The sequence below is a fragment of the Haliaeetus leucocephalus genome, unplaced genomic scaffold, assembly GCF_000737465.1.
Source record: "Haliaeetus leucocephalus isolate CR32 unplaced genomic scaffold, Haliaeetus_leucocephalus-4.0 Scaffold173, whole genome shotgun sequence".
NCBI classification, from domain to species: Eukaryota; Metazoa; Chordata; class Aves; order Accipitriformes; family Accipitridae; genus Haliaeetus; species Haliaeetus leucocephalus.
Window position 1 is genome coordinate 7,080,652 of NW_010972609.1, and position 23,537 is coordinate 7,104,188.

A 23,537-nucleotide genomic window follows, 5' to 3' on the forward strand; every position below is an offset into this window, starting at 1 on the left:
CAAACAAGCAGCTTAAGCAAATACTCATTTGCATCTTTCATCTTTTTAGGTATTTCCAATTGAAAAGTCTGCTTCAAGGGAGTTGAATTGAGCTATGCTGTGTCAAGTGAGAAATGAGGATTTTAGATGCGTTAATCTAGGAATTCTTGCTTAATGAAGTGAATCTTTCCAGTGTAGTAATATTGCATTTCAAATTCTAAATGAAGTTTTCTGTTAATGGTTTTGATGAATGTTTAATTAACATTGATAAGAAATTAATGTTTAATTAACATTGATAAGAAGGATATAGATGCTCTCTCTGTAAAACCTTGCTTTTAATTTCATTTAAGTACATTTAAGTAAGATTTGGTATCCTGAAGAAGTTTAGAAAATTCTGGTGTTCTCCTTGTTGATGTCTTAGTGTGGGAAAACAGATGCTGTTTACTAAGTTGGGGACTACAGTAGCTTCTGGTGTGCTGAGCATCTTGCCATCTGCAGTAGGTACCAAGCAGTGTGTGTTATTGTTCTGAGAGGGAGAAGTACTAAGTGACAGTCTTTTTTGAGTAATCTGATGTTAAAGTGACTGTGTTGGGATATCTGGAGTTGCTACCACTTAATGCCTATGGCTGTAGTTATGAGAGGGAATACCTTCCTTCTAAGCTATATGTAAAAATATTTCTTACATGAAAAAAAAAACCTGTGGATCATCTTAAAAAAAAAAAAAAATTGAAGAATGATTCCCTCCTCTTTAACCCTTTCCTCTCCAATTGTCCAAATGGATTTTAGCGGGAAGTTTAAAAGAAGGAGAGAGGGGAAAAAAAAAAAAGGTGCTTTTGAGCACACCATTAACAAACTGTTTTCCTCTATCAGAAATATTTGAGCTGGTTAAAACCAATCTAAATATAATCAAACCCAATACAAGTTCTCTTGTAGCTTTGTCTGCTGTGGGAGAGTTGCTCCATTTTAAGGACCGGCATGAAGCCATAGTAGGAGATGTTGAACCTGAAAAACAGTGAATTTGAAATGTCTGTGGAGAAGCAGCTCTACATCTTCCTTACTTCAAGCTAGCCTGAAAATGATTTTGGCTCACTGGATTGTAGTGAGGTGCGGGTAGCCCCGTTTGGGAGCACATTTATTTCCTCTTCCTTTCTGGATGGTAGGTCAAGGTGTTGGGAAGTGAGGAACACCAGTCTTGCCTCTCCTTAAGTACGTCCCTTTTCCTTAGTCTTGTTAGCACTTTTGTTGGTATTGTAGAACTACTTGGTAGCCATGAAAAACTAACATATTACTATATTGCGAAATACAGTAAATGTTTTTGTTTTTTTTTTTTTGGTCATCATATCTACCCATATCCTTCTTTTATTTGCAATCCTGTCCCTCAAAAGAAAGGAGCGACAGACTGACGGACTGTGGCTATTTTTATATGGTGCACATATTAACCGTTGAGTAAATGTAAGAGGTTTTAAAGAGCTTATTTTAGCAGAAGCATTTGTTAAAGCCCCTATATCCATAGGCTCTGTGTATATTCATTAACTATTCAGGGCTGTAACATAATACAACAAAAGGAAGTATATTTTAACAGAGATCTGGAACAACCGTATGCAGGCTGGCACCCAGCCAGCGGCTGAAGGCAGACGCTTCTTATGGCTATTTCTAGTCTTGTGGCATCTAGATATATTAAATTTATTTCTCAGATAACGAAACTAGCTAATACTTACTGCAGTGTCATGATCCGGCATTACAAAAATATGTTATGTTTGATCCCTAGAAGTTTATTGTAATCTAATCTTTGAAGGCAGTGGAAAACTGAGCCTCTCCAGTTTCACTGCCTGTGTGACAAGATTTATCCTTCATATAATCACATCTGAAACAGTTTGTGACAAGGACTGAAAGAACTGAAGCGCTGGCGTGAACGGAAAGTGCATAAATATTTAACAGAATATCCTGTCCTGTAGACTTTCTTATCTGTGGAAAGTCTCGGATTTTCCCCGTAGCAGAAGCCTGGGTGGTTTCACTGGTCAGGGATAGGGCAGAGCGTCCGGAGTCCTTCCCGGGTGGTGAACGTGCATCCTCGGAGCTTCGAGTATGTCTGCGTACAGCTTCTGCCAACTACTCGTGAAAAGGGATGGAGATGCTTCAGCTCTTAGTCTACTGTGTACTACAAAATAGCTTCTCTGTCCCAGTGTAGCATGAAAATAGGAATTTGTTCCCAGTCCAGTATATTTTGGTGAGTTAAAGAATATTTTGATAAAGGTAAATGTCAGAGGAGAAGATAAATGAGATATGTAGGAATTTTCTATGGTCAGAGATTCTGTTTCGTATATGGAATGTCAATATGATACACCAGCATGTGCTGAAGTGTAAGATTTTTAAACTTTTACACGGTGAGAAATCCCATTTTTCCCCACCAGCGTGTTACCTGGTCAGTTGAATGCTACTGTTCTGCCCAGCTACGATGGGAATTACCCTGTTAGTTTTAACCACCTTCCTACTGTTCTGTGACATGTTAAGCTAACAATAGATTGTTTTAAAAGTAAATCACTTTATACTGTGATGCTTTAAATAATACTTTATGTCTCCAGCCATCTTTCTATATTAGCACGCAGATACATTTCAATTCTTTTCCCTTTTGTTAATAGCTTGAATGAACTGGGAGGGAAGGTTTAAAAAGAACAAATGCAATTAAAATGAGTATCTCTGAAATACTTGAGTTCTGTTCCACGTGAACAGAAATGTTAAAAGCCCCTTTAGCAGCTGTGTCAATACCAATTTTTCTGGTTCTTGAGTACAGAAATAAATTCAGATACTGTTGGTTAAATAATTCACATTTGGTTTAGGTGAAAAATAAGACCTGGTCTCTAGCAAGTGCACTGTTTTCATTTAAGTAATTTAAAAATTGATCACATTGAACTGATTAGAGTGCATTAAGGGATTTGCAGTTATGTAATTAAATTGATATTTTAAATAGCTTTAAGTGTACTATCCAGTTGGGAAGCGTGCAAGTGGATTTTCAGATAAAACTTTTTGTTTGTTTGTTTTTGACATAAATGACCGTATTTTGTTTAGAATGTAGTTACAGGCATATGATAATCAGTGGGCAAGTCATTTGGGACATGCTAGAGGAAAGGCAAAAGTGTTGAATCAGTGACATTCTGCTTTTCAGGCATATAAATTATTTTCATGTACTTAGCAAACTGATACTTGTAGGAAAAAAACATCTCAGAGCTGCAAAATTTTTACTATGGATTATCTAGATAAAGAAAAATGCAATTTCTGATGCTATGATTTTATTGAAATAATTAGCCTGTGTTTTCAAATAACAGATTTTGGGTTTTCTTGTCATGTTGGATTGTTGAATTACCTTTTTTCCCCCAAGGAAAAAATTCAGTAACCATGTTTAATTTGCAGAGCACCAGAGATCATACTGGGATTGCCGTTTTGTGAAGCCATAGACATGTGGTCGTTAGGGTGTGTGATTGCAGAGCTGTTTCTTGGATGGCCACTGTACCCAGGAGCACTGGAATATGACCAGGTAGTAGAATAAATTTCACAAGCGTATGCACACTTTCTGCAACTTAAGAATTTCAGATCATTAAATCCAGGATTTCAAATGTTAATAATATTCCCTATTAAGTAGTATTGCTTCAAGTCTGTTCAATGCTTTTAATTTAGTCTTGATTGTCCTAGAAACATAAATCCTGTTTCTAGACTGAACTGTATATTGTGCTGCTTTTCTGACTTAAATTTCAATTTGTCCTTTTATTTTTCTTCTTTTTTTCCTATCTTACAAAATAAATGTTAGTATTGAAGCTGCTTTTTCTGATGGAAACCAAAGTTTGTGGCCACCGTCATTGCATTGTAATCCCTCTTTCACTTGCCACGAACAGGGTTGACTCTGGAATGTCTGTTCAGATGTCAGGATTAGTTGTCTTCTGAATACTTTCTGATGCTTTCTGGAAATCCAACATAGCTCAAACATTAGAGAGCCTATACTTCACGAGGAACGAGAATCAACTGTTGCAATAATACTGTATATATGCAATGGTAAAGCTTGAAGCTGTTGAAGCTGTGCCTTGCTTTGTTGGAGTTTTCACCTGTTGACACCATTGACATTAGTGAGCTGACTTAAAAAAACCAAGTTGTTTCTAATGAAAGATATAGAACATTTTCTATTTAAAACACTTAAGAGAGAGAAGTCTTTAATTTTCTAGCATAATGTGGGAATTTGGAAGGAAGGTAATCAGCGTTCTGATATCCCCGCCTGGTTTTGAACTTTGAAAGTGAAGAAATGTCCTGAAAATCCCAGATGTAACAGCACTGACTTCTTACCAACTTCTGGATCTTTGATTCAACATTCAGTTTAGGGTCAGTTCCTCCAGCATGGGTTTTAGGTTATTCAAATCCTGATCTTGCACGTAGTGGGCTTTTGGCTCCCTGTGCTTACAGATCAGACCTACTTTTCTAAAAATTCATTTGTTAAAACCACTGTCAGGGGATATATTGATTTTGTGTTGATTTTGGTAACGTTTCATATTTCAGTTTACTTCATTTACACAAAATTCAGTGTTTCATGGGTAGGAAGTGAACTATGAGTGGAACATGGGTTGATGCTTTGATGCATTTAGAAGACCTTTGTGCAGGGTATTGCTGCTGAAACGGAGAATAAAAGAGGAAACAACTAACAACCATATAATTCACTATGCTCTTTAAGGACAAAGTGAAGGCATTTGTATTTTGGAAAGAATCTGTAATACTGTCTCAAAAATTTCCAAGAACTTTGCAAATTTATTTACCTTATTTTGAAAGAAACTGCAGGAGAAGATCTGGACTTTCAAAAAAAAAGAAAAAAAGGGGCCAAAATATGTAATTGCTGGGATTATTTCCACTTTTGAGCCCCATATTGCTGTAAATAGCTCTTAAAAGGGATGCTGCTGTGGGTGAGGAATGACCTGTAAACCCAGTTCATGATCTTCTGAGCATGATCACACATGTAGGCAAATGCTGCTTCTGGATGTGGAACGTGGCTTTGGACCACATCTTCAGTCACTTAGGATGAAGGTAGGGGTTTGAATGGTGGAAAATGTGCCTGTGTCCTGATTCTTTCCTCAAATTAACTTGTGATTCGTCATAATGGCAGCAGCCCAGACTGTTAATTAACGTGTGTCAATGGGCTTACGTAGTTGTGAGCCTCTCACTTTTGTGCAGAGAGCAGTAACAGCATAAAGCTCAATCTCATGATTGTGAGGATGTTTTTTCAGAATAGTACAGAGTCTCATTTGAAACGAAAAGACCTTCTTTCCCCTGCTGCACTGCAGCCATCTTGTCGTGTATGAAACCCAGGCAGATGAAGGCAGTTTAGTACGGTGCACAGGGTGCCTACCTTCATCGAGCTCATTGCCTCATCTTTTCTCAGTTTTAGAGAGCCAGATCCTTATGACAGCATATTCCTGTCATTTGTTTCTTGCCGTTGCAGGCCAACATGGCTCAACCACTAGATACTGCTGGACAGCTGTCACCAATGACAGCTACCTTCCAAGATGCTTCCTTCATGTGAAGGCCTACATGGGTTAGGGGTTAATCTTGATGCCCATAAGATTTTCTGCTTGCTATACAAGTGAATACTGAGTTTAAAAGACATTTAGTTAAAGACAGAAGTATCATTCGAGTTTGCTGGAAGCATCGGTTAATAACTCATCTAACAACTTGTCTGATCCTCATGTTGAGGAAGTCATGGTGGAAAAGGAGCTGTAAACTCCTCTGCCCCAGCAGGAATTACTTTACTTCAGTCAGGCTTGTCATTGACCTCAAGCAGGTCTGCAAAACTTGCTTCAGAGAAATCTGTTTCAGGGTTTTCCTCAGTGTACATGAGTACAGCAGTTGTAGAAGATGGCTTGCAGGGAAATTCCCTTCCTCCTGCTACGTGGTGTGTGTCACCAAGTAAATGAACAGGCAAGGGCTTTGTGCTGCATTTCCCCCTGTCCTCTTGGTATGTGGCAACCAACATGCTATCCCTTGAAAAGAAGCTCTTAGTTATTATATTCATTTGTGATTATAACTAGTAACAGCTGTACTTCTCAGTGGAAAATAGCAGTGTCTTCTGAGCTTTAACACTCATTGAAAACAGGCACAGGTGCTTAACGGCTAAATTTTTCAATTGCACTTCAATGTATTGTCTTTCCACCCCTAATTTCTAAGACATTATAATGTGCTTAGAAAACAACTGAATGATCTAGAAACGTTCCTAGTCAGAGTGCGATTCTCTTTACTCCCTGATGTAGGCAATTATGGAGGATACCAAATACCGAAAGTTGACAGCATTGCGTTTAGTTCCTCCCAGCTTTGGTCTGTCACTTGTTTTTCAGCAGAAGTCTCGTGTGTACCTTTCCTCTCTACTGCCCATCAGTTTTCCTCCTCTCAGGTGCGGCTACCTCTCAAGTCCTCTGTCTTCCATTGAATTCATCTTTTCATATCTCAGTTTCCGGTTTGGTGTATTTCACTGCTCTCTGATTTTATTTTTCCCTTTCTTCCATTCTCTCTTATTCCCTGGCTGCTCCACCTTTTCCAGGGGCTGGCCCACACCAGCAGCCCCTCTGTGGAGGTGTGTGGTGTGGGACCCTGCCCAACGCCCTTCAGCCCTCGCTCCTCTCGGACCTTCAGCCCTGGCTGCTGGAATCCATATTCCCTCCATCCCGACCTGCAACAAGCTCAGTTTTCAATTATTGCCAATTATTATTTCAACTCATCTTTCTTGAGGATGTTTTTTTAGTTTTTAAAGAAGTATTGCTTCTGGGCTAACTCCCCCCTTGTACAGTGAGTTAACATTGCATGCGCAGTAGTTAAAACACACCATACCATGTTGTTTCAACAAATTTCTGTCGAAGCCTTGAATCTTAACTATTTTATGTAATACTTTGATCATCAACTGTAAGAAAGGTAATGCAAAATGCATAGTTAATCATCTTCTGAAATAAATGCATGTTGATCATTTCAATGGAAAAGAGCATCTGACCATTTCAGGCATAAAGCTAGTCCATTCCCATTGCATTCAGTAGCAGATTTTCTCAGACGAGGACAGTGCCTTTTGCTGGATGCTGAGGTTGTGCACACACTCCCTTTCCAAGTGGAACATTTTCTTGAAATGCAGGTGTGTCAGATGTGTAAAAGACCGATACACTGCAAGCAGCAAACGGGAAGGATTTGTATCAAGTTGTATAATGAGAGTGTGCAAAAAAACTCATCAAACTTCTGTACGCAAGCAAAGCACTCCTACTAATGTTCCCGTTTAGAATGAAAATACTACATTTAGGATTTTAATAGGTTGAGGAGGTTATGACAGCCACTCTCTCCAGCTCCTCATTTCTGTAGCTGAACTTTAAAAGCTTCCTTATATAGGTCACTTCAGAGGTTTGTTTATGTATGGCTTTCTCTGAGAGACAGAGAGAGCAGTATCAAGCACTCCGTGTTAGGTTTCTCCCTTATGTAAGATGTAGTTGTCAAAGTACAGTGCTCTGAGGGTGGTGTCATTTCATTTAGAAAATGGCAAAATGAAAGTTTTTAATTGTGTGGATCAGATTTTGAAAATCAGAGGTAAACTATTTCCCATGGTTTGTTTTTTTTTTCTTCCTCAGATTCGTTATATTTCACAGACTCAAGGTTTGCCAGGAGAGCAGTTGTTAAGCATGGGAACGAAAACTGCAAGATTTTTCTGTAGAGAAACGGATGCACCATATTCTAGTTGGAGATTAAAGGTAAACAGTATAATGTAACAGAAAACAGCACATTATTTTGTGAGCAGAGAAACTAGAGAGGCCAAGATTTACTACAATAGTGTTAGGTCCCTTCTGCGTCTTCTGTGTTTATCAGTCCCTGTCTGTATCCCTTACATTTTTCCCATTTCCCAAAACCAGTCCTTGAAGCTCTTGCCCACGGTTCCTCCTGCTGGCTGGCCCAGAGGCAGGTCTGGTGCAGCTGCCAGGCTGTGCGGTGGCCAGTGCATGGCTGCCAGGCGGAGACTTCAAATTAAGCGTCCTATCTCCAGAGGTACTAAATGGGTGGGGTTTTTGTTTGGTTGGTTTAGTTTGGTTTTTTTTTTCTTGCTCTGTTACTACTTTTCATTTCACTTGAAAGAATTTGTCTCTGAGGCCTGAACTGCTCAGTCAAAATTTGTTCAAAACTGGCTTCAGGATCAGAAGTTCCTAGGACAAAAAGGAGATTAAGAAACAACATGACTACTTACAGCTTATTTCCTTCAGACCTCCTGCTAAAACAGTCTTTGGCTGAAAGCTGCAATACAATGAAAGCAGATGAAATTAAAAAAATGTACTTTTATGGTCTGCATACCTTGCTTCTCTCTAAGCAACATTATTGCACGGTGGCCATAAACAGAGCTTTAACTTCCTATGCAAATATATATATTTGTCATGGTTTAACCCCAGCCAGCAACCAAGCACCACGCAGCTACTCTATCACTCCCCCTCCTCATCTGGATGGGGGGAGAATATGTAACAAAAGGCTCGTGGGTTGAGGTAAGGACAGGGAGGGATCACTCACCAATTACCGTCACAGGCAAAACAGACTCGACTTGGAGAAATTGGATTAATTTATTACCAATCAAATCAGACTAGGATAATGAGAAAGAAAACCATATCTTAAAACGCCTTCCCCCACCCCTCCCTTCTTCTTGGGCTCAATTTTACTCCTGAATTCTCTACCTCCTTCCCCCCAGCAGCACAGGGGATCAGGGAATGGGGGTTGGGGTCAGTTCATCGCACATTGTCTCTGCTGCTCCTTCCTCCTCAGGGGCAGGACTCCTCACACTCTTCCCCTGCTCCAGCGTGGGGTCCCCCCCACAAGAGACAGTCCTCCATGAACTTCTCCAGTGTGAGTCCTTCCCATGGGCTGCAGTTCTTCACAAACTGCTCCAGCGTGGGTCCCTTCCACGGGCTGCAGTCCTTCAGGCACAGCCTGCTCCAGCGTGGGTCCCCCGCGGGGTCACAAGTCCTGCCAGCAAACCTGCTCCAATGTGGGCTCCTCTCTCCACGGGTTTGCAGGTCCTGCCAGGAGCCTGCTCCAGCGCGGGGTTCCCACGGGGTCACAGCCTCCTTCGGGCATCCCCCTGCTCCGGCGTGGGGTCCTCCCCGGGCTGCAGGTGGAGATCTGCTCCCCTGTGGACCTCCAAGGACTGCAGGGGGACAGCCTGCCTCACCGTGGTCTTCCCCACGGGCTGCAGGGGAATCTCTGCTCCGGCGCCTGGAGCATCTCCTCCCCTCCTTCTGCACTGACCTGGGGGGCTGCACAGTTCTTCCTCTCACATATTCTCACTCCTCTCTTCAGCTGCAGTTTCTGTTGCACAGGGTTTCAACCCCCCCCTTCTTAAATCTGTTCTCCCAGTGGCACTACAACCATCACTGATGGGCTCGGCCTTGGCCAGCGGCGGGTCCGTCTTGGAGCCGGCTGGCATTGGCTCTGTCGGACACGGGGGAAGCTTCCAGCAGCTTCTCACAGAAACCACCCCTGCAGCTCCCCTGCTACCAAACCCTTGTCACGCAGACCCCATACAGTATTTTTTTTTTAAATTGTATTGCTTCATGATGCAGCTTCACTGACTTTACGGAGGACTCGGGGAGTCAGGAAACAGTTACAGTTGACATAAAACTTCTGCAGTAACAAACAGCTGAGGAGCCCAGAGCACAGGTTGCGTAACTCTCCGCAGTAACTTGGTAAACCCCCGGCGCGCTGGGCCGAGCGGCCGGGCTGGTAACGCTGCGGGGTTGGGTTATGTAAGGATTCTCCAATTACACCCTCCTGATTATTCCAGTATTCTGGTTTTTTAGGCAGTTGATCGTTAGGTGACAGTTTACATCTGGCTTCTCCGTATCGGAGAACTTAAACGAGTTCTTGGTGCGAACAGTCCTCCGCATTTTCAGAAGCTGTTACCTTGCAGGGGTTACTTCTCTTGCATCAGACTAAATGCTATTTTGAGGGAAGAAAGGAGTTTTGGTGTGGACCATTGGTCATTACTCGCAGCTTTTGTCAAAGTTAATTTTGGAAACTTTTCTGTAATCTGTATGTTAAATTTTTTTTTTCCCTCCAGTACTGCCTTGCCTCTTGCAACACCAGCCTACTGGTGCTGTCTGTGTTGAAGGAGGAAAATTGTAACAGAAAACTGTATTCCAGCTCATAAATTGCTGATGGGTGATGGCAATCATTCTTTAGGATTTAATTGTTTGTTTCATACTTCAATATTTAAAATACTTACACCAACTGTTGTGGAGGAATGAAAGTATAAAAGTAACAAAAAAGAGAAAGCAAAGAGAAATTGAACAGAGTCTGCCTGGGTTTTGTTTTATTTTTTTACAGTGATTTGATGTTACTGCTGTTTGGAGTTAAAGGTCTGAGTTTGAGTAAACGGGTAAAATACAAGTAATAGAAAACCCGTGATATATAAAAATATAAGCACATGACAGAGTTTCATTAAACAACTTCTTGCTAGGCTTTCAGCACTTCCTATGTGATTTACAAACCATCTACTGTAATCCAGTGCTGTGATCAGTCAGATGTGAAATCTAGTAGGTTTAGTATTTTGATTTAGAGAATGAAAATAGTCGGCAAAGCAGCATACAAATACACAATTGAAATAGTAATTTTTGTTTTTAAAACAGGTTTTTTAGGTCAATAAATATGTAAAGTTTCTTTGTAGTTATGTGTGACCTTTATTGTCAACTTCTAAACTCAGCTTTCCTTTTCTTTTTTGAGACATTGGAAGAGCACGAGGCAGAGACAGGTATGAAGTCTAAAGAGGCCAGAAAGTATATTTTCAACAGTTTGGATGATATAGTGCACGTGAGTATTAAAGCATTCTTCCTTTGCAGAAGGAATGTGTGGAATGAATGGTGACTTTAAAACATTTTACTGGTTTTGAAATAAAGAGCCTTTAGAATATTACTTATTGTATATCAGTCATACCCATTCTTCTCTGTATATGTTACTCTGAGGAAAATGTCTAGCTATGTCAGCCCTTTGGAAAGATCTTCCTTTGTCATTGCTTGTGTTAAACAATGGTACTTGCCCTTGTCGTGGGGGAACCCTTTCATTTTAGGTATAATGTATACTTTCTCTTGATCTTATCTGCCATTCTGGCTAAAAAAAGAACACATGGATCCTCCTATCTTAACTATATAATTTCCAGTATAAGTCTGCTATCTTAGAATTCATTTTTTTCCCTTTTTTAAAAAAAAACTTAACTGTTTCCTCACTTTTCTTTAGCTTTATAACTCTAGTCAATAACAATAGGAAATTTTTCATTCTCCTCCATATCCTGAAAAGAGAATGAGATCTTTTTGCAAGATTGGCATTAATACATGTTTGAAATTTGTTTTCTGAAGATTACCATTGTAGTTTAGGTTAGACCATATAAAGATCTTCATCCCAAATCTTACTTCTTAAATTCCAAGTCCCAGACTTCAGGGGTTTTTAGCTGGGGAAGGGTGCAAGGGAACTAGTGTGCGTGCAGAAAAAAAGTCACCAATTCTGAGCCAACCATAGTGGGAAAAACTAGCAAATTCACTGTGCCCTACATGATAAAACAATTTAATATTAGTATTTTACAGCAGAAAGCAATAACAGAAAGAGTTAAACTAATATGCAAATCTTCTATCTGATTGTTTTGTTCAATGCCAGGTGAACATGGTGATGGATTTGGAAGGAAGTGACCTGTTGGCAGAGAAGGCAGATAGGAGGGAATTTGTCAGTCTGTTGAAGAAAATGTTGCTTATCGACGCTGATTTAAGAATCACTCCAGCTGAGACCCTGAACCATTCTTTTGTTACCATGAAGCACCTCCTTGATTTTCCTCATAGCAACCAGTATGTAACACACAAAAATTATTTTTTTAAATCTCCGCAGTAGTGATTCATGTGTATAATAGTGTTGTTTCTTGTGCTACCAGAGAGAAAATCTTTTGTTATTTTTGTAACGTCTTGGAGAATTCTTTCAGGTGCTTGAAATGTTAGATACATCTACTTGGTCAAGGAGATTGTTTGAATAACTATGTTTTTTTCTGAAACGTAACATTTAGAGCAAGAGATTTCTAAGCTACCATTTTTATGTCTGGTTGTTAAAATTCCAACACTGCAGAAACTTGGGCTTGATTTTTGGAAGTATGAAGAGTCATTGAGAGCTCGGGTAGGCATTTCCTCTTGAGAGGAATGTCTCAGATACCTCCTTTTATGCATTGGTTAATGTGGTGGAATATATCGAAAATTTTCTTGCAGTTCTGGAATTGTGTATTTCACTGTGGATTTCCTAAAGTACAAGCATTTTAATGAAATAAAGAGCTTTCCATCCGTTTAGTTTACTATCCTTCCTGTTTGTATGCAGTTGTAGAAAATGGTGTTAGATGCAAGGAGCAGGAAATAGCAGTATTTTTCTTGATTTTAAAATATGCATTATAAAGGCTTGACTTGAACGCAGTAATAGCAGCATTTCTGTTTTTCTACTTCTGTGTATGATGCCATTCTGTGAAACTGGGAAATGTGGGCTTTGAACTATTTTTTTCTCCCTTGTTCTGGGAAATTGTTTATACATTTAACAACATGAAATTCTAATTAAAGCAACTTATTTTCTGGTTTTGATAGAGTGAAGTCCTGTTTTCATATCATGGATATTTGCAAATGCAGATCAAATTTGTATGACTTAAGTAATCGCAATAAAACATCGCTTATGAGACCAGTTGCCTCAGGCAGTGCAGCTAATCTGACTGCGAGCTTTACCAAAATTGGTCCAGTAAGAAGTCAGGTAAAAACATCTTCTTTTTTTTTTTTTTTTTTTAATTATAAATTCAGTTAATGCAGTTTCTCTAATTAATTTCATAATTGAAAAAAGTACACCTGTTAAGTGACAAAATATTCTGTCTTTAACTCTCATTTTTTCCTAGTGTTTTCTTAAACACTTAAACATTTAGAATTCAGTGTGTTTCAAAATTAAGTTACAAACTGGGATTGCTGTAGCAAAGCAGTGCTGTATTAGAGTGCCCTCCAGTGGCCAAATGGGATCACTGCCTGTGAAATGTATTTGAAAGTTTAATTTTTTTAAGTTATTTTAGTTGGTGGGGGCACTTGTGTGAGAGATTTAGATTCACAGTTATAATGTTACCTCTATTGAATCTGTTCCCATAGGCATTAACTGCATCTGCCCATTCAGTTTTGCACCAAGGGATACCACTGCAGGCAGGAACTGCTCAGTTTGGTTGCAGTGATGTTTTCCAACAGGCGTTGATTATATGTCCACCAACTATTCAAGGTATGTTTAACTGTAATTGTTACAGCTCCTAAAATATGAGCATTACTGTCTGTCTGTTAGCAGTATTTGAGTTTTCCATGCTATCCACTTAAGCTATAAAGAACTTAATTATGTCATAAAAAAATTAGCATGTGAGTCAGATCCAGATACATTGCACCTTTCATAAAGAAACAGCAAATCAGAATGTGCAGAAAATGTTTTAAGCAATCCAGAGCCCCCATCTTCACATACCACACACATACATACGTATATGTATACATATATATAACTTGGATAAAATAGAGGGACACAATGTGAAAGCTGAAGCAAGAAAGGAGGGTATTCTGAAATAAAATCTGAGAGGAAACAAGAAAGATGAAGGGAGTATCAGTGTTGTGGTGTATTCTTTGGTGGTGCAGTGTTTTGTTTCTTTTTTGGTGGTGTTGTGTGTTGGGGTTTTTTTGTTTGTTGGTTTGGTTGTGGTTTTGGGGTTGTGGTTTTTTGGTTTTTTTTTCTTTTTTTTTTTTTTTTTTTTTTTTTTTTTTTTTTTTTCCTTCCCTGCCGCACCCCCGACTACATCCCTAGGGTATTCTAGGGATAAAGATAAGAAAATATAACACTTGTGAGAAATCTGTCTGGATAATAAAGTTGCTTTTTTTTAATTGGACTTCCAAATGAATGTTTAAGAAAACATCTGGAAACTTGGGGCTTCTTTTAAGGGTGTAGCTGCCCTATGTAAACAGTGTCACATTTACTGTCCTACTGTTATGGTGAACCAGGACAGCTAGATAGAGCTGCTGCAGCTTTCTGATGGCTGAAAACCACATAACTAAATCTTTGAGAATTTTTATTGCATTGTGCTGTGAGGAGGAAAGGGCAGCTTGGCTGAACTCTCTTGTATTACAAAGGATAAGATTGATTTAAGCCTACAATTTTGTATTTATTGAAAGAAATAATTGGCTGAGGGTTCAGTTCTCAGAAACATTTGGAAGACTGTGAGGTGGAAATGCTAGCAGAGAACTATTTCTGCAGTGTAGAAAACGACCAAATAAGCATAAGCATCTCTAGAAGGACACATGGTAATGCAGTTGACTTCTGTTTCCCTAAACAAATGCATTTGCATCATGTAAATGTAGGTCTTATTTTTTTGGAGGAGTCTTTAAATCCTCATTTAGATCTCAGAACATATCGAGCAAAACTTGTTTTTTCTCTTTATAATGGGCTGATCAAAGCAGAGCTGATGAAAAACAGCCTTTCTTATCCTAGTAATAGTCATTTATGGAGAAGGAAAGGTAGTTTATATTGTTTGCTTATTAAGTTAGCTTGATTATAGTCTTCATTTCCAAAGATGCAATTTATCTGTCTTGGTGATGTTCAGCTTCATGTTGAGATCAGATCTTGAAATGATGGAGTTTATAGGAAGTAGGATTTTTAAGGATGACTTTCAAACTCCTCCTTAGTTCTCCCTCTGCATTTTGACGTTCTAGGAATCACACTAGATTCACTCTGGAAAAAAAACCCCAAACACTTTTAACCTAAACTTAGAGCCCAGGAAGTCTTTATCTCTTTAGATAAAGACAGATACAGCAGACTTTATCAGCAATGTTATTTGTGGCTGCTGCATCTATCTTGGGTTCCAGAAACTCAGGAGAGCTCCGAGTATTCATCGTGCAGAGTGTCTCAGGCTGTATGAGCTAAATGCATAACTTCATACAGATTTCCTTCTGTGCACTTAGTATGGCTAAGTAATTTCTTACTGAAATTGTATATATGCTTTATACAATGACATATTCCATAATTTAAAAACCCTCCTGGTTTCATTATACCCAGATGAATAAAATGATTATAGAAAAGGAAACAGTACAGGCAAATACTTTATCTGTGACCTGTATACTGTATTCTTAGTATGATGATAAATTTCCAAGTTTAAATTCTGCTACAGCTTGAATAAAGGAAATATATTGTTTTAATCACATAGGTGACAAGTTGAGTTGCTGGCACGGAGGGAAGGGGATATTAATGGTATCTGGCACTGCTTCAAGGTTTCCCTGCTTGGCTCTCTGTCAAATATCTGAAGTGCTAAAGCTCACTACTTCTGTCAGAGTTAAGTTAAGTTAAGCTAAGCTGTCCTGGATGACTGTGTGGAAAAAATTAGTCAACAGCATTTCAAAATTAAAAGCTTTGGACTGCATGGTTATAACTTAGTATTGTGTTGTGACATGAGAGAATTACATCAGATGAAGATTTTCTTTCATACTTTATTGTAAAGATTTTAAAAGAAAACGAACGACTTTTAATCTTTAGTTTAGTAGTTCTTTAGTAAATACCTCCAAACGCCCATTGCTTAGTCTTTGACTAAAGCACAAAACACAAAGTGCTGTTAGAAGGTGAAATTAGTATATTTGCCTAGCCAGGATTTTCTTCTAGCATAGCTATTCTGTTGCAATATCTGTTGAAAAAAACTTCTCTTTCATTTTAGTTTAACATTATTATGTCAAAAATCATTATTATTAGTAAACGTTGCAGCATTGCTGTACATCTGTTAGTTTCTTGTGACAATAAAGAAATCTATACAGAGCATGAGATGCATCTTTTTCCTACTATGGTCTCGTGGTAATATTTCAACAGTGCTACAGTTTGCATTATTTTGACGAAGGGAGAAATAGGATTATGGATTCTACTGCAAATTTTTGATGGCATACACAGAAAATTTTACATTGTCTCCCACAAAACTGATGGTAACAGATAGGGGCATTATACATGTGGCTATAAAAGCTTAGAGGAATGGGTTTCAGCTGGCTGGAAATACAGAGCATGAGATGTGCAGGAGTCAGTTGAGAGAAGCTTTGAAATTCAGTTCTGCTTGCTTTTGTCTGCTTCCTTTCAAATACTTGTGATGCAATTTGTGATAAAGAGTAAATGCTTAGCTTTGCAGAACTTTCTGCCAAAGTCATTCCACTTTCTAGTAGTCTGTTTCCAAATAGTAGCTATTGGCAGTTCTTTCTGGAAATGACAACATCAAATATTTGTGCGGATAAGTAACAGCACAAAAATGTTTTAGGTGCTGATTTGGCTTGAAAGTCTAAATTATGGAATTGGATCATAAACACAAGAAGAAAAAATAGTAAAATGTTATCAGAAAATATATGCAAGGCTGGTGTTTTGCTTAAAGCTTGGGTATGTGTTTTTCTCCCTGATAGGAATTCCTACAAACCATAGTAAACCCACCAGTTTCTCCCTGAGGGTGGATAATGCTGTTCCGTTGGTGACCCAAGCCCACACAATTCAGCCGCTACAGATTCGAGCAGGAATCCTTTCTCAGGTTAGCTTACTTTAAAGTGAAAATCTTCTTTGTTTTATTATTAGTTACTAAGTATTTTTGCCCTGTAGAGTTCTGTTGCAGTCCCTCTTCTGTTTTGTGCTGAACTACAAGCGGCTAATGTAAATTCAGTCATTGCCTGTGTCATGAAATCTTCTCTGCTTCACCACAGACGTGGTCAAATCAGACCCAGCAAATACTGGTTCCTGCATGGCAGCAAGTAGCACCAGTGGCAGCTCCTGCTACATCTCTGGCCTCTGATCCTGTGGCTGGCCCACAGAGGCTTGGAGACTGGGGGTAAGTCCACATATTTTTGTGCAGTACCCTAATGGCTTTGATTTAACAAGATCTATGGATGCTGATGCAAATGACTTGCAATTTAAGACTTCCTTTACTTTTCCTCAGGAAGATGATTACCCAGGGCACCCATTACAATTCAATGATACCACAGCCTCTTTTAACACATCAGATAACCTTGTCTGCCCCTCAGCCAATTAGTGTGGGCATCGCGCATGTTGTCTGGCCTCAGCCTGCAGCTACCAAGAGGAACAAACTGTGTCAGAACAGGTTGGTAGACTCTTTCTAACGTTCGAAGATAGCGTATCTGTAGTTCAGCAGGCAGGGGAATGGCCTGTAAAAGTGGCATGTTTGTTAGTGACAATTGTACTTAAACAGTCTTTCTTTTAGGAAAATTTGTCCTTTCTGCCCTAAGTCTTCATTGTTATTTTGGTAATACAGACTAAATGGAAAAATACTCGCGATAGTAAGAGGTTTTAGTTCCTGTCGATTAGTATGTGCCTATCATGACAGCAAAGTTGTCTTTATAGCCTTTCGGAAGGTATAAGAATATATTGAGGTAGCTCTAATGAGATATTCCTAAGCTTATGTGTGTGAGGATATATCAGGTTTAGACAACTAAAAATAAAGATACTATATAACAGGGTTGCAGGATGCCTTACAATCGTCTTAAGAATAGTCTTTCTTTCACTGGTAGCCAAAAATACTTTAGCTGCTTGCTGAAGAAAATATGCCCCGCTGCCATACAAAGTATTTGTAAAGGTGTGCGACGCTCAGTAAAGGGGAAAGCATGGGTTACAAAGGGCAATGTCAGCAGTCTTTTATTAAGCAAGAATTTCATCCTGAGGCTCCCAGCTTTTCTTTTCAGGGAGAATCTTTGCAGGAAATCTGGCCAGGTTTTGTTTGCTTGTTTTTTGCCCAAATGGGATTTTCATTTCTTTTTTCCTTTATAAGAAAATGGGATTTTCAGTGTATTGTATTCAGTGTTGTTGCAAATTTCAGTCCAAGATATTACTTAGTTTGGATTTTTTTAAATGAATGTCTGAAGTCATCTATGCCCAGTATTTATGACTGTTTACTGTTTTATGTTTTTCTTAGTTTAGAAAATTGGTGTTTTAGCCTACACTGCTTGCTTTGTTGTTGTTGAAAATAGTCCAGTGTTCAGGTCTGAGGGTAGAGATTCACTAAATGTCAAATGGTGTGTTTTCTTCACAGGAGCAATGTGTTACAAAATACCAACATCCAAAATTCAGCCTTTATATCTCCAAAGATACTTAACCTGAAGGCTGTAAAGAGAATAAGTTGTATAGAAGCACAGGACAATCATAACTCAGAAGGACAGGAAAGTAACTGTTGTGAAGCATCGGTCAGGCTGGACCCTGATTCATCTCTTTCAACCAAACAGCGCCAGGCTATCTTCATTGCCGGTTCCCCCAGCCCAGCAGTCAGCGTCATCACCATCAGCAGTGACACAGATGAAGATGACCTAGGACGAACGCACTCACTGAGAGAGTAAGAATCGATGTTTACTTTGATTAAGGTGTTAGTTAAATATAGCTGTCTTAGCATAGCTACTGTATTTAATGAATCTGGGTTAAAAAAAGACAAACAGTGCACTTCTAATCAAATTTCACTGAGAAGTTAACTCTGTAGCAGTATATTATTTGAAAGTGAAAAATACTTTCAAAAGTGTACCTCATTAATCTGTGTATGTTAGACATTTTCAAACCAGAATACTTTCAGGTCCAGCATACTTTTTTTTTCTTAATACTGTCAAACCCTATTTATCTGTTGAGGATTAGTCTTCTGGCTTTGTATAATCAATGCTATCATTCTAGCAGTAGCATCCAGTAGATAATATTACATACATATGGGTGAAAAATAATTCCCTAACAGTATGAAAAGGTGTGCTTTTGGGTATAAAAGCAGATGCTGAGTATGGTCCCCCAAAGGAGTTTTCTTTCACAAAGCTAATGAAGAAACATGTATCATTTTAAATGAGAGCTTAAAAGTTTAATGTTTGTTCGACTTCATTTTTGCTTGTAATGATTCTGAACTGGAGGAACTTGTATTTTAAATCTAAACTTTGTCAAATGTTTCAAAGCTCTGAACTGTCATAGTAAACTCTTCATCTACTTGTTTTAGTATTGATTCAGTAAAAAATTTATTCATTTAGTAGGTTTCAAAAAATGCATGTTTAGTCTAGAATTTCCAAAGGAACACTGAAAAGGTTTAAAATCTGTTATGGATGTAAAAGAAACTAGGAATTGGATATTAATTTACATTTAAGGGACCTTTTATAATATTTGACCCCTTCTTATTCCATAATTACACCTAAGTCAGTGGCATATGGAAAGAATGAATGAGAGATGGTATGTTTGCTCACTTTCTTTTTGTGTGGTAGGTGTAAAGGTAGCCTTGACTGTGAAGCCTGCCAGAACACCCTGAACATCGACCGCGTGTGTTCTCTCAGCAGTCCTGATAGCACTCTGAGTACTAGCTCCTCGGGACAGTCTAGTCCGTCTCCTTGCAAGAGATCCAACAGGTAAGAAGTTGTGCTCTTTTCAAAAAGAAAGATCCGAGTATACAGCAGACTCAGTTGATACTAAAAAATGCAAAAGATTTATGTTGCCATCTGGTGAGGCTAAATGATGTACTTAAAAATTAATTTTTTGGCCTACAGTTGCACAGCATAGACTATTCTTTTATCATTCCTAACAGATCTGTCTTGCTACATTGGAAGTTTTCAGAATACTGAATGAATGATATTTACACAGACAATATAAACATATTGCATGCAACTAACTTCCCGTAGAACAAAAACCTCCTAAGGTTGCAAAATTAAGTAGGCCAAAGTACAGTGCGACGAATTTGAAGTTACCAGAATATCTTTAATTTTTGCACCCTCTTGTTCTCACATTGTGTATCTTGTATTGTAATCTTTAGTGATATTGATGCCCTTTTTATTCTACTGAATATAAGCTTCCCTTATGTGAACACTGTTCATATGAGCAGCTTTTAAACAGTTTTATCTTCACTGCTTGATGTCTACTTAAGCCTTCATTTTTGCACATTATTCAAAATTCACTCTTAGAAAAGCATTCAATGTAACTCTGAAAATGAAAGGCATTTTTGCTACAGTACCTGAGAGCTTGACACTAAAGCATATATCTGTGTGACACTCGTAAGACATGCACCTGTGACACAGTCAGAAGCTCCCACTGACTTGGGATGTCCTGGTTGGGGCTTTTCCTCTTATTTTGATCTCTGCCCTTCCAGCACTAATATGTTGAAAGTTTACTTGCAGCTATGAGTACTTGGCACTTCTACAAATCAAATTCCTAGATGTGAGTTTGGGGATGAAGAAACATTTGGAAATACAGAGTTGCTGGTATTGGTGAGAAGTTTGGTTTAATATGATTTACCCAGTATCTCACAGAAATTCTGTGACCTAGGGATACAATTCATTTTTTTTAAGCAACCTGTGTGCTGCCATAAGCATGACCAATTCTTTTCTTTTTAGTCTACATTTCACTTCCTACTTTCTGTAGAATAGCTTTCTCTATAGAAAAGAGTGATTCAGACTTGGAGCAGTTTCGTTTTGCAAAATGAGTAAGATTAGAGTCTTAATAAAAAAAAGTTTGTTTAAAGTAATTAAAGAGTCTATCACAGCATGTATTGACAAGGAGATGGAACCGCTAGTCTGTACAGGCAGTTTTATATGTTTTAAATTTTGGACAGCCTGACTTAATGATGCTTTTAATGGATAATTTATATATATAAATGATTCTGTTTATATAAATACAATCCTCTCCCTTCAGGAGAAAAAAAAAAAAAAAAAAAAGGCGGGGGTGGGGGGAAGACCTGTGCATGAACAACTTTGACATCCATTTGGTATTCTGTAAGGCCTGAACTCTTCGGATTCAGTGAACAAATCTCTGCAGTATTGGACACTGAATACACCGAAAGGTGTTGTGGGTTGCTCTTCTTTGTACTGTCCAGGGCTGGGAAGGCATATTCTAAGGAGGTGATGTGTATAGTCTGGTGAGTGCTAGGACTAGGGAAAGATTTTAAGTTTACTCAAGATGCAGCTTTGTGTTACGCTTAATCCAGTCACACAGGTTTTTGGGTGGATTAGTTTTCTGTTAAGTTACTAAATTGATCCAACTCATTCTGTGGATGCAACTGCTAGATCCAACAACAAAACTATACTAATGGAGCATATGGATAGATTTTTCATTTTTTTTAGAGTGACTTGATGTAGAAGAGAATCCCAGACAAATTTCTGCCATTTCTGGGACTTTGGAGATATTAAAACAAGAAGTTGCCAGAGTTACATAGGTGGACTAAACCAGGTATATTTCCCTGGTCTTATTTTCAAGCATTTGTCATTTCTGACTGTAAAGCAAGAGAATAACAAGAAGCATTTGGAGAATTTGCATTCACATGGTTAAATTTTAGTAAAGATTTAGGTAACAAGACGTGTCTTATACTGGGAGGTGTCAGGTAGTCTTACTGGTCAATAGTTAACATTGGCAGTCCTGCTTATGATATTCTTTAATATCAAAACGTTCAAAACTTCAGACAAGTTTTTTTCATAAAGACCTGCTTGATTGAATGTTTTCTTTGAATTGCAAGGAACTGACATGTAATTCAGTTCCCCTCTGTAACTCAACTTTAGGTCAATAGCAGAGGAGTGCATCAGATTCTGGTTTCATTAGCATTCAACTAAGTCAGTCATATAATTAGTAACTTGAATCAAAAGTTAATAATATAGAAATACAATTAATTGCTCAGTAGTTGTCACAGTATCAATAGTTGTTACTTAAAAAACTATTCGGAATTACCTAGCTCTGTTGTCTTAAGACTTCGGGGTTTTGTGCTGGCCCTCATAATGTCAAAGTACTTTTCACAAAAAAAATTAAATTTTATAAATGGTTTTATTAATATTGTCTTCATTTAATCACCATGCTATAAGGACCTGTTACATTAGCTATAAAATCACCAAAGGACTTGACCGTATCTTTAGGGATTAGTGAATTCACTGCTTGTTACTTGCATGTTTTAAGTTAAGCATGTATTCTACCAATTTTTGATATAAACTGGAGTTTTCATGTTTGTCTAGTTTATAGAAATTCTTAATTCTCATGCCTATCCTTTCTATCCGGGAACTTTGTTAGCATCTACACTTACTTATTCATCACCCCATACCATTCATTTTAGCTCCGTTAAGTGAAGGATGTCTCTTGCTATCTATATAATCCATACCTGGCACAGTCCCAGCTGAGGACTAGTTAAATTTCTTTTTTGTTGTTGTTGGTGGTGGGTCTGTGATGTACCTTTTGCTTGTGTAATTAATAATACATAAATGAGATTAATATATTTTCTGGCAATATACCTCATCATAAACTAGTTTCCTTTCCCAGTTTGTTTACTACTTGCTGCCTAAAAGGTGTTTGGTTCTGGTTCCCCTGATTGGACTGTGGTCTCGCTTCTGGCAGCTGGCATTTACCATCTTCTTAGCCCTTTCTTCTTCTGATACAAGCACGGAGATTCCATGAATGTTAGGAAAGGCTATTATTATGAGTTGATTTCTCCACCTCTTTCCCCTTCCAGCTGCTTTGGTAAAAGCAGTGGTTGAATGGATGAGTTTGCACCACTTGACCAGCATGGATTTCACAGACCACCAGTGCCAAAATAGTCGCCGTGTAAATAGCGGGTAGTTTTTGTCTCCTTAATCTAAATCTGTTTAAAAGAATCTATCAGTTACACTCAGGCAGTGCTCTCCGGAGGAGCTTCAGAGAGACCTAATTTTTCAGTAGATAAGGTCTAGCGTAGCTGCTGGTGGTTGATATGGAGATGAGAGGGAGCTGCCTGCCACTGTGCAGGTTGCCTCCTTGGTGCTCTCTATCCCACGCTGACTCTCACAGACCCCAGGGATGGCTTTTTGCAGGCTCTGGGATGTGGCTGATGTCTAGAAGGAAGTTAGATCAGTATGTTCTCTTTTGCTAGGGTAGTAACCATCAGGAGACCTTTATGTTTTGAGTCAGGAAGAAACAAAGTAATCTTCTTCGACCCTTTATTTGGTGTAAAAATCTGAATTTCAGGTGGATTATAAGTACGAGATTATTTAAAAAATAAATTAAAAAGTGAGTGCAAGTTGGGTTACACATCTAAGTCTTTAAGTAGAAATTGCCTCCTTTGTCTGAACCTTGCAATTTATGGGTAGAATGAGTTTGAATATTGAACTGCCATCTGAATGTCTGTGCTTGTATAATTAAAATATAACATTTTTATACACCTTTGAGTGGTTTCACTTCCATAAATTTTATATGGCATTTTAATAAAATGCATCTGTATTACAAAAAATGTATTTGTTTCAATGCAATACTTTTATTTTTTGATAGTATGTCAGATGACGAACAGGAAAGTGGATGTGATACGGTGGATGGTTCTCCAACTTCAGACTCTTCAGGACATGACAGCCCATTTGTGGAAGATGGCTTTGTAGCTAATACCAATAAAAATAAGGAAGCAAGAGCATCAGTTAATCCTGAAACCAAATCAGCTGTTTGCACAGTAGTGGTACCACCAATGAGACTTGAAAACAGGTTACATCTTGGTGAACAGATGGTGAATACAGGTAAGTTAGGTGTTTTTTTCT

The 23,537-nt window shown here is 38.4% G+C and overlaps 1 protein-coding gene across 1 annotated transcript in view; it reads left to right on the forward strand.

Moving 5' to 3' along the window:
• HIPK3 (homeodomain interacting protein kinase 3) overlaps window positions 1-23,537 on the forward strand; it is a 61,776-nt gene that overhangs the window by 32,442 nt on the left and 5,797 nt on the right. Inside the window, exons 2-13 of the mRNA XM_010563761.1 lie at window positions 3,388-3,511; window positions 7,608-7,727; window positions 10,735-10,821; window positions 11,659-11,843; window positions 12,615-12,774; window positions 13,155-13,278; window positions 16,458-16,579; window positions 16,749-16,873; window positions 16,982-17,143; window positions 18,089-18,385; window positions 19,278-19,418; window positions 23,281-23,516. Coding sequence (XP_010562063.1) covers window positions 3,388-3,511; window positions 7,608-7,727; window positions 10,735-10,821; window positions 11,659-11,843; window positions 12,615-12,774; window positions 13,155-13,278; window positions 16,458-16,579; window positions 16,749-16,873; window positions 16,982-17,143; window positions 18,089-18,385; window positions 19,278-19,418; window positions 23,281-23,516 — 1,883 coding nt within the window. The remainder of the gene's footprint in view (window positions 1-3,387; window positions 3,512-7,607; window positions 7,728-10,734; window positions 10,822-11,658; window positions 11,844-12,614; window positions 12,775-13,154; window positions 13,279-16,457; window positions 16,580-16,748; window positions 16,874-16,981; window positions 17,144-18,088; window positions 18,386-19,277; window positions 19,419-23,280; window positions 23,517-23,537) is intronic.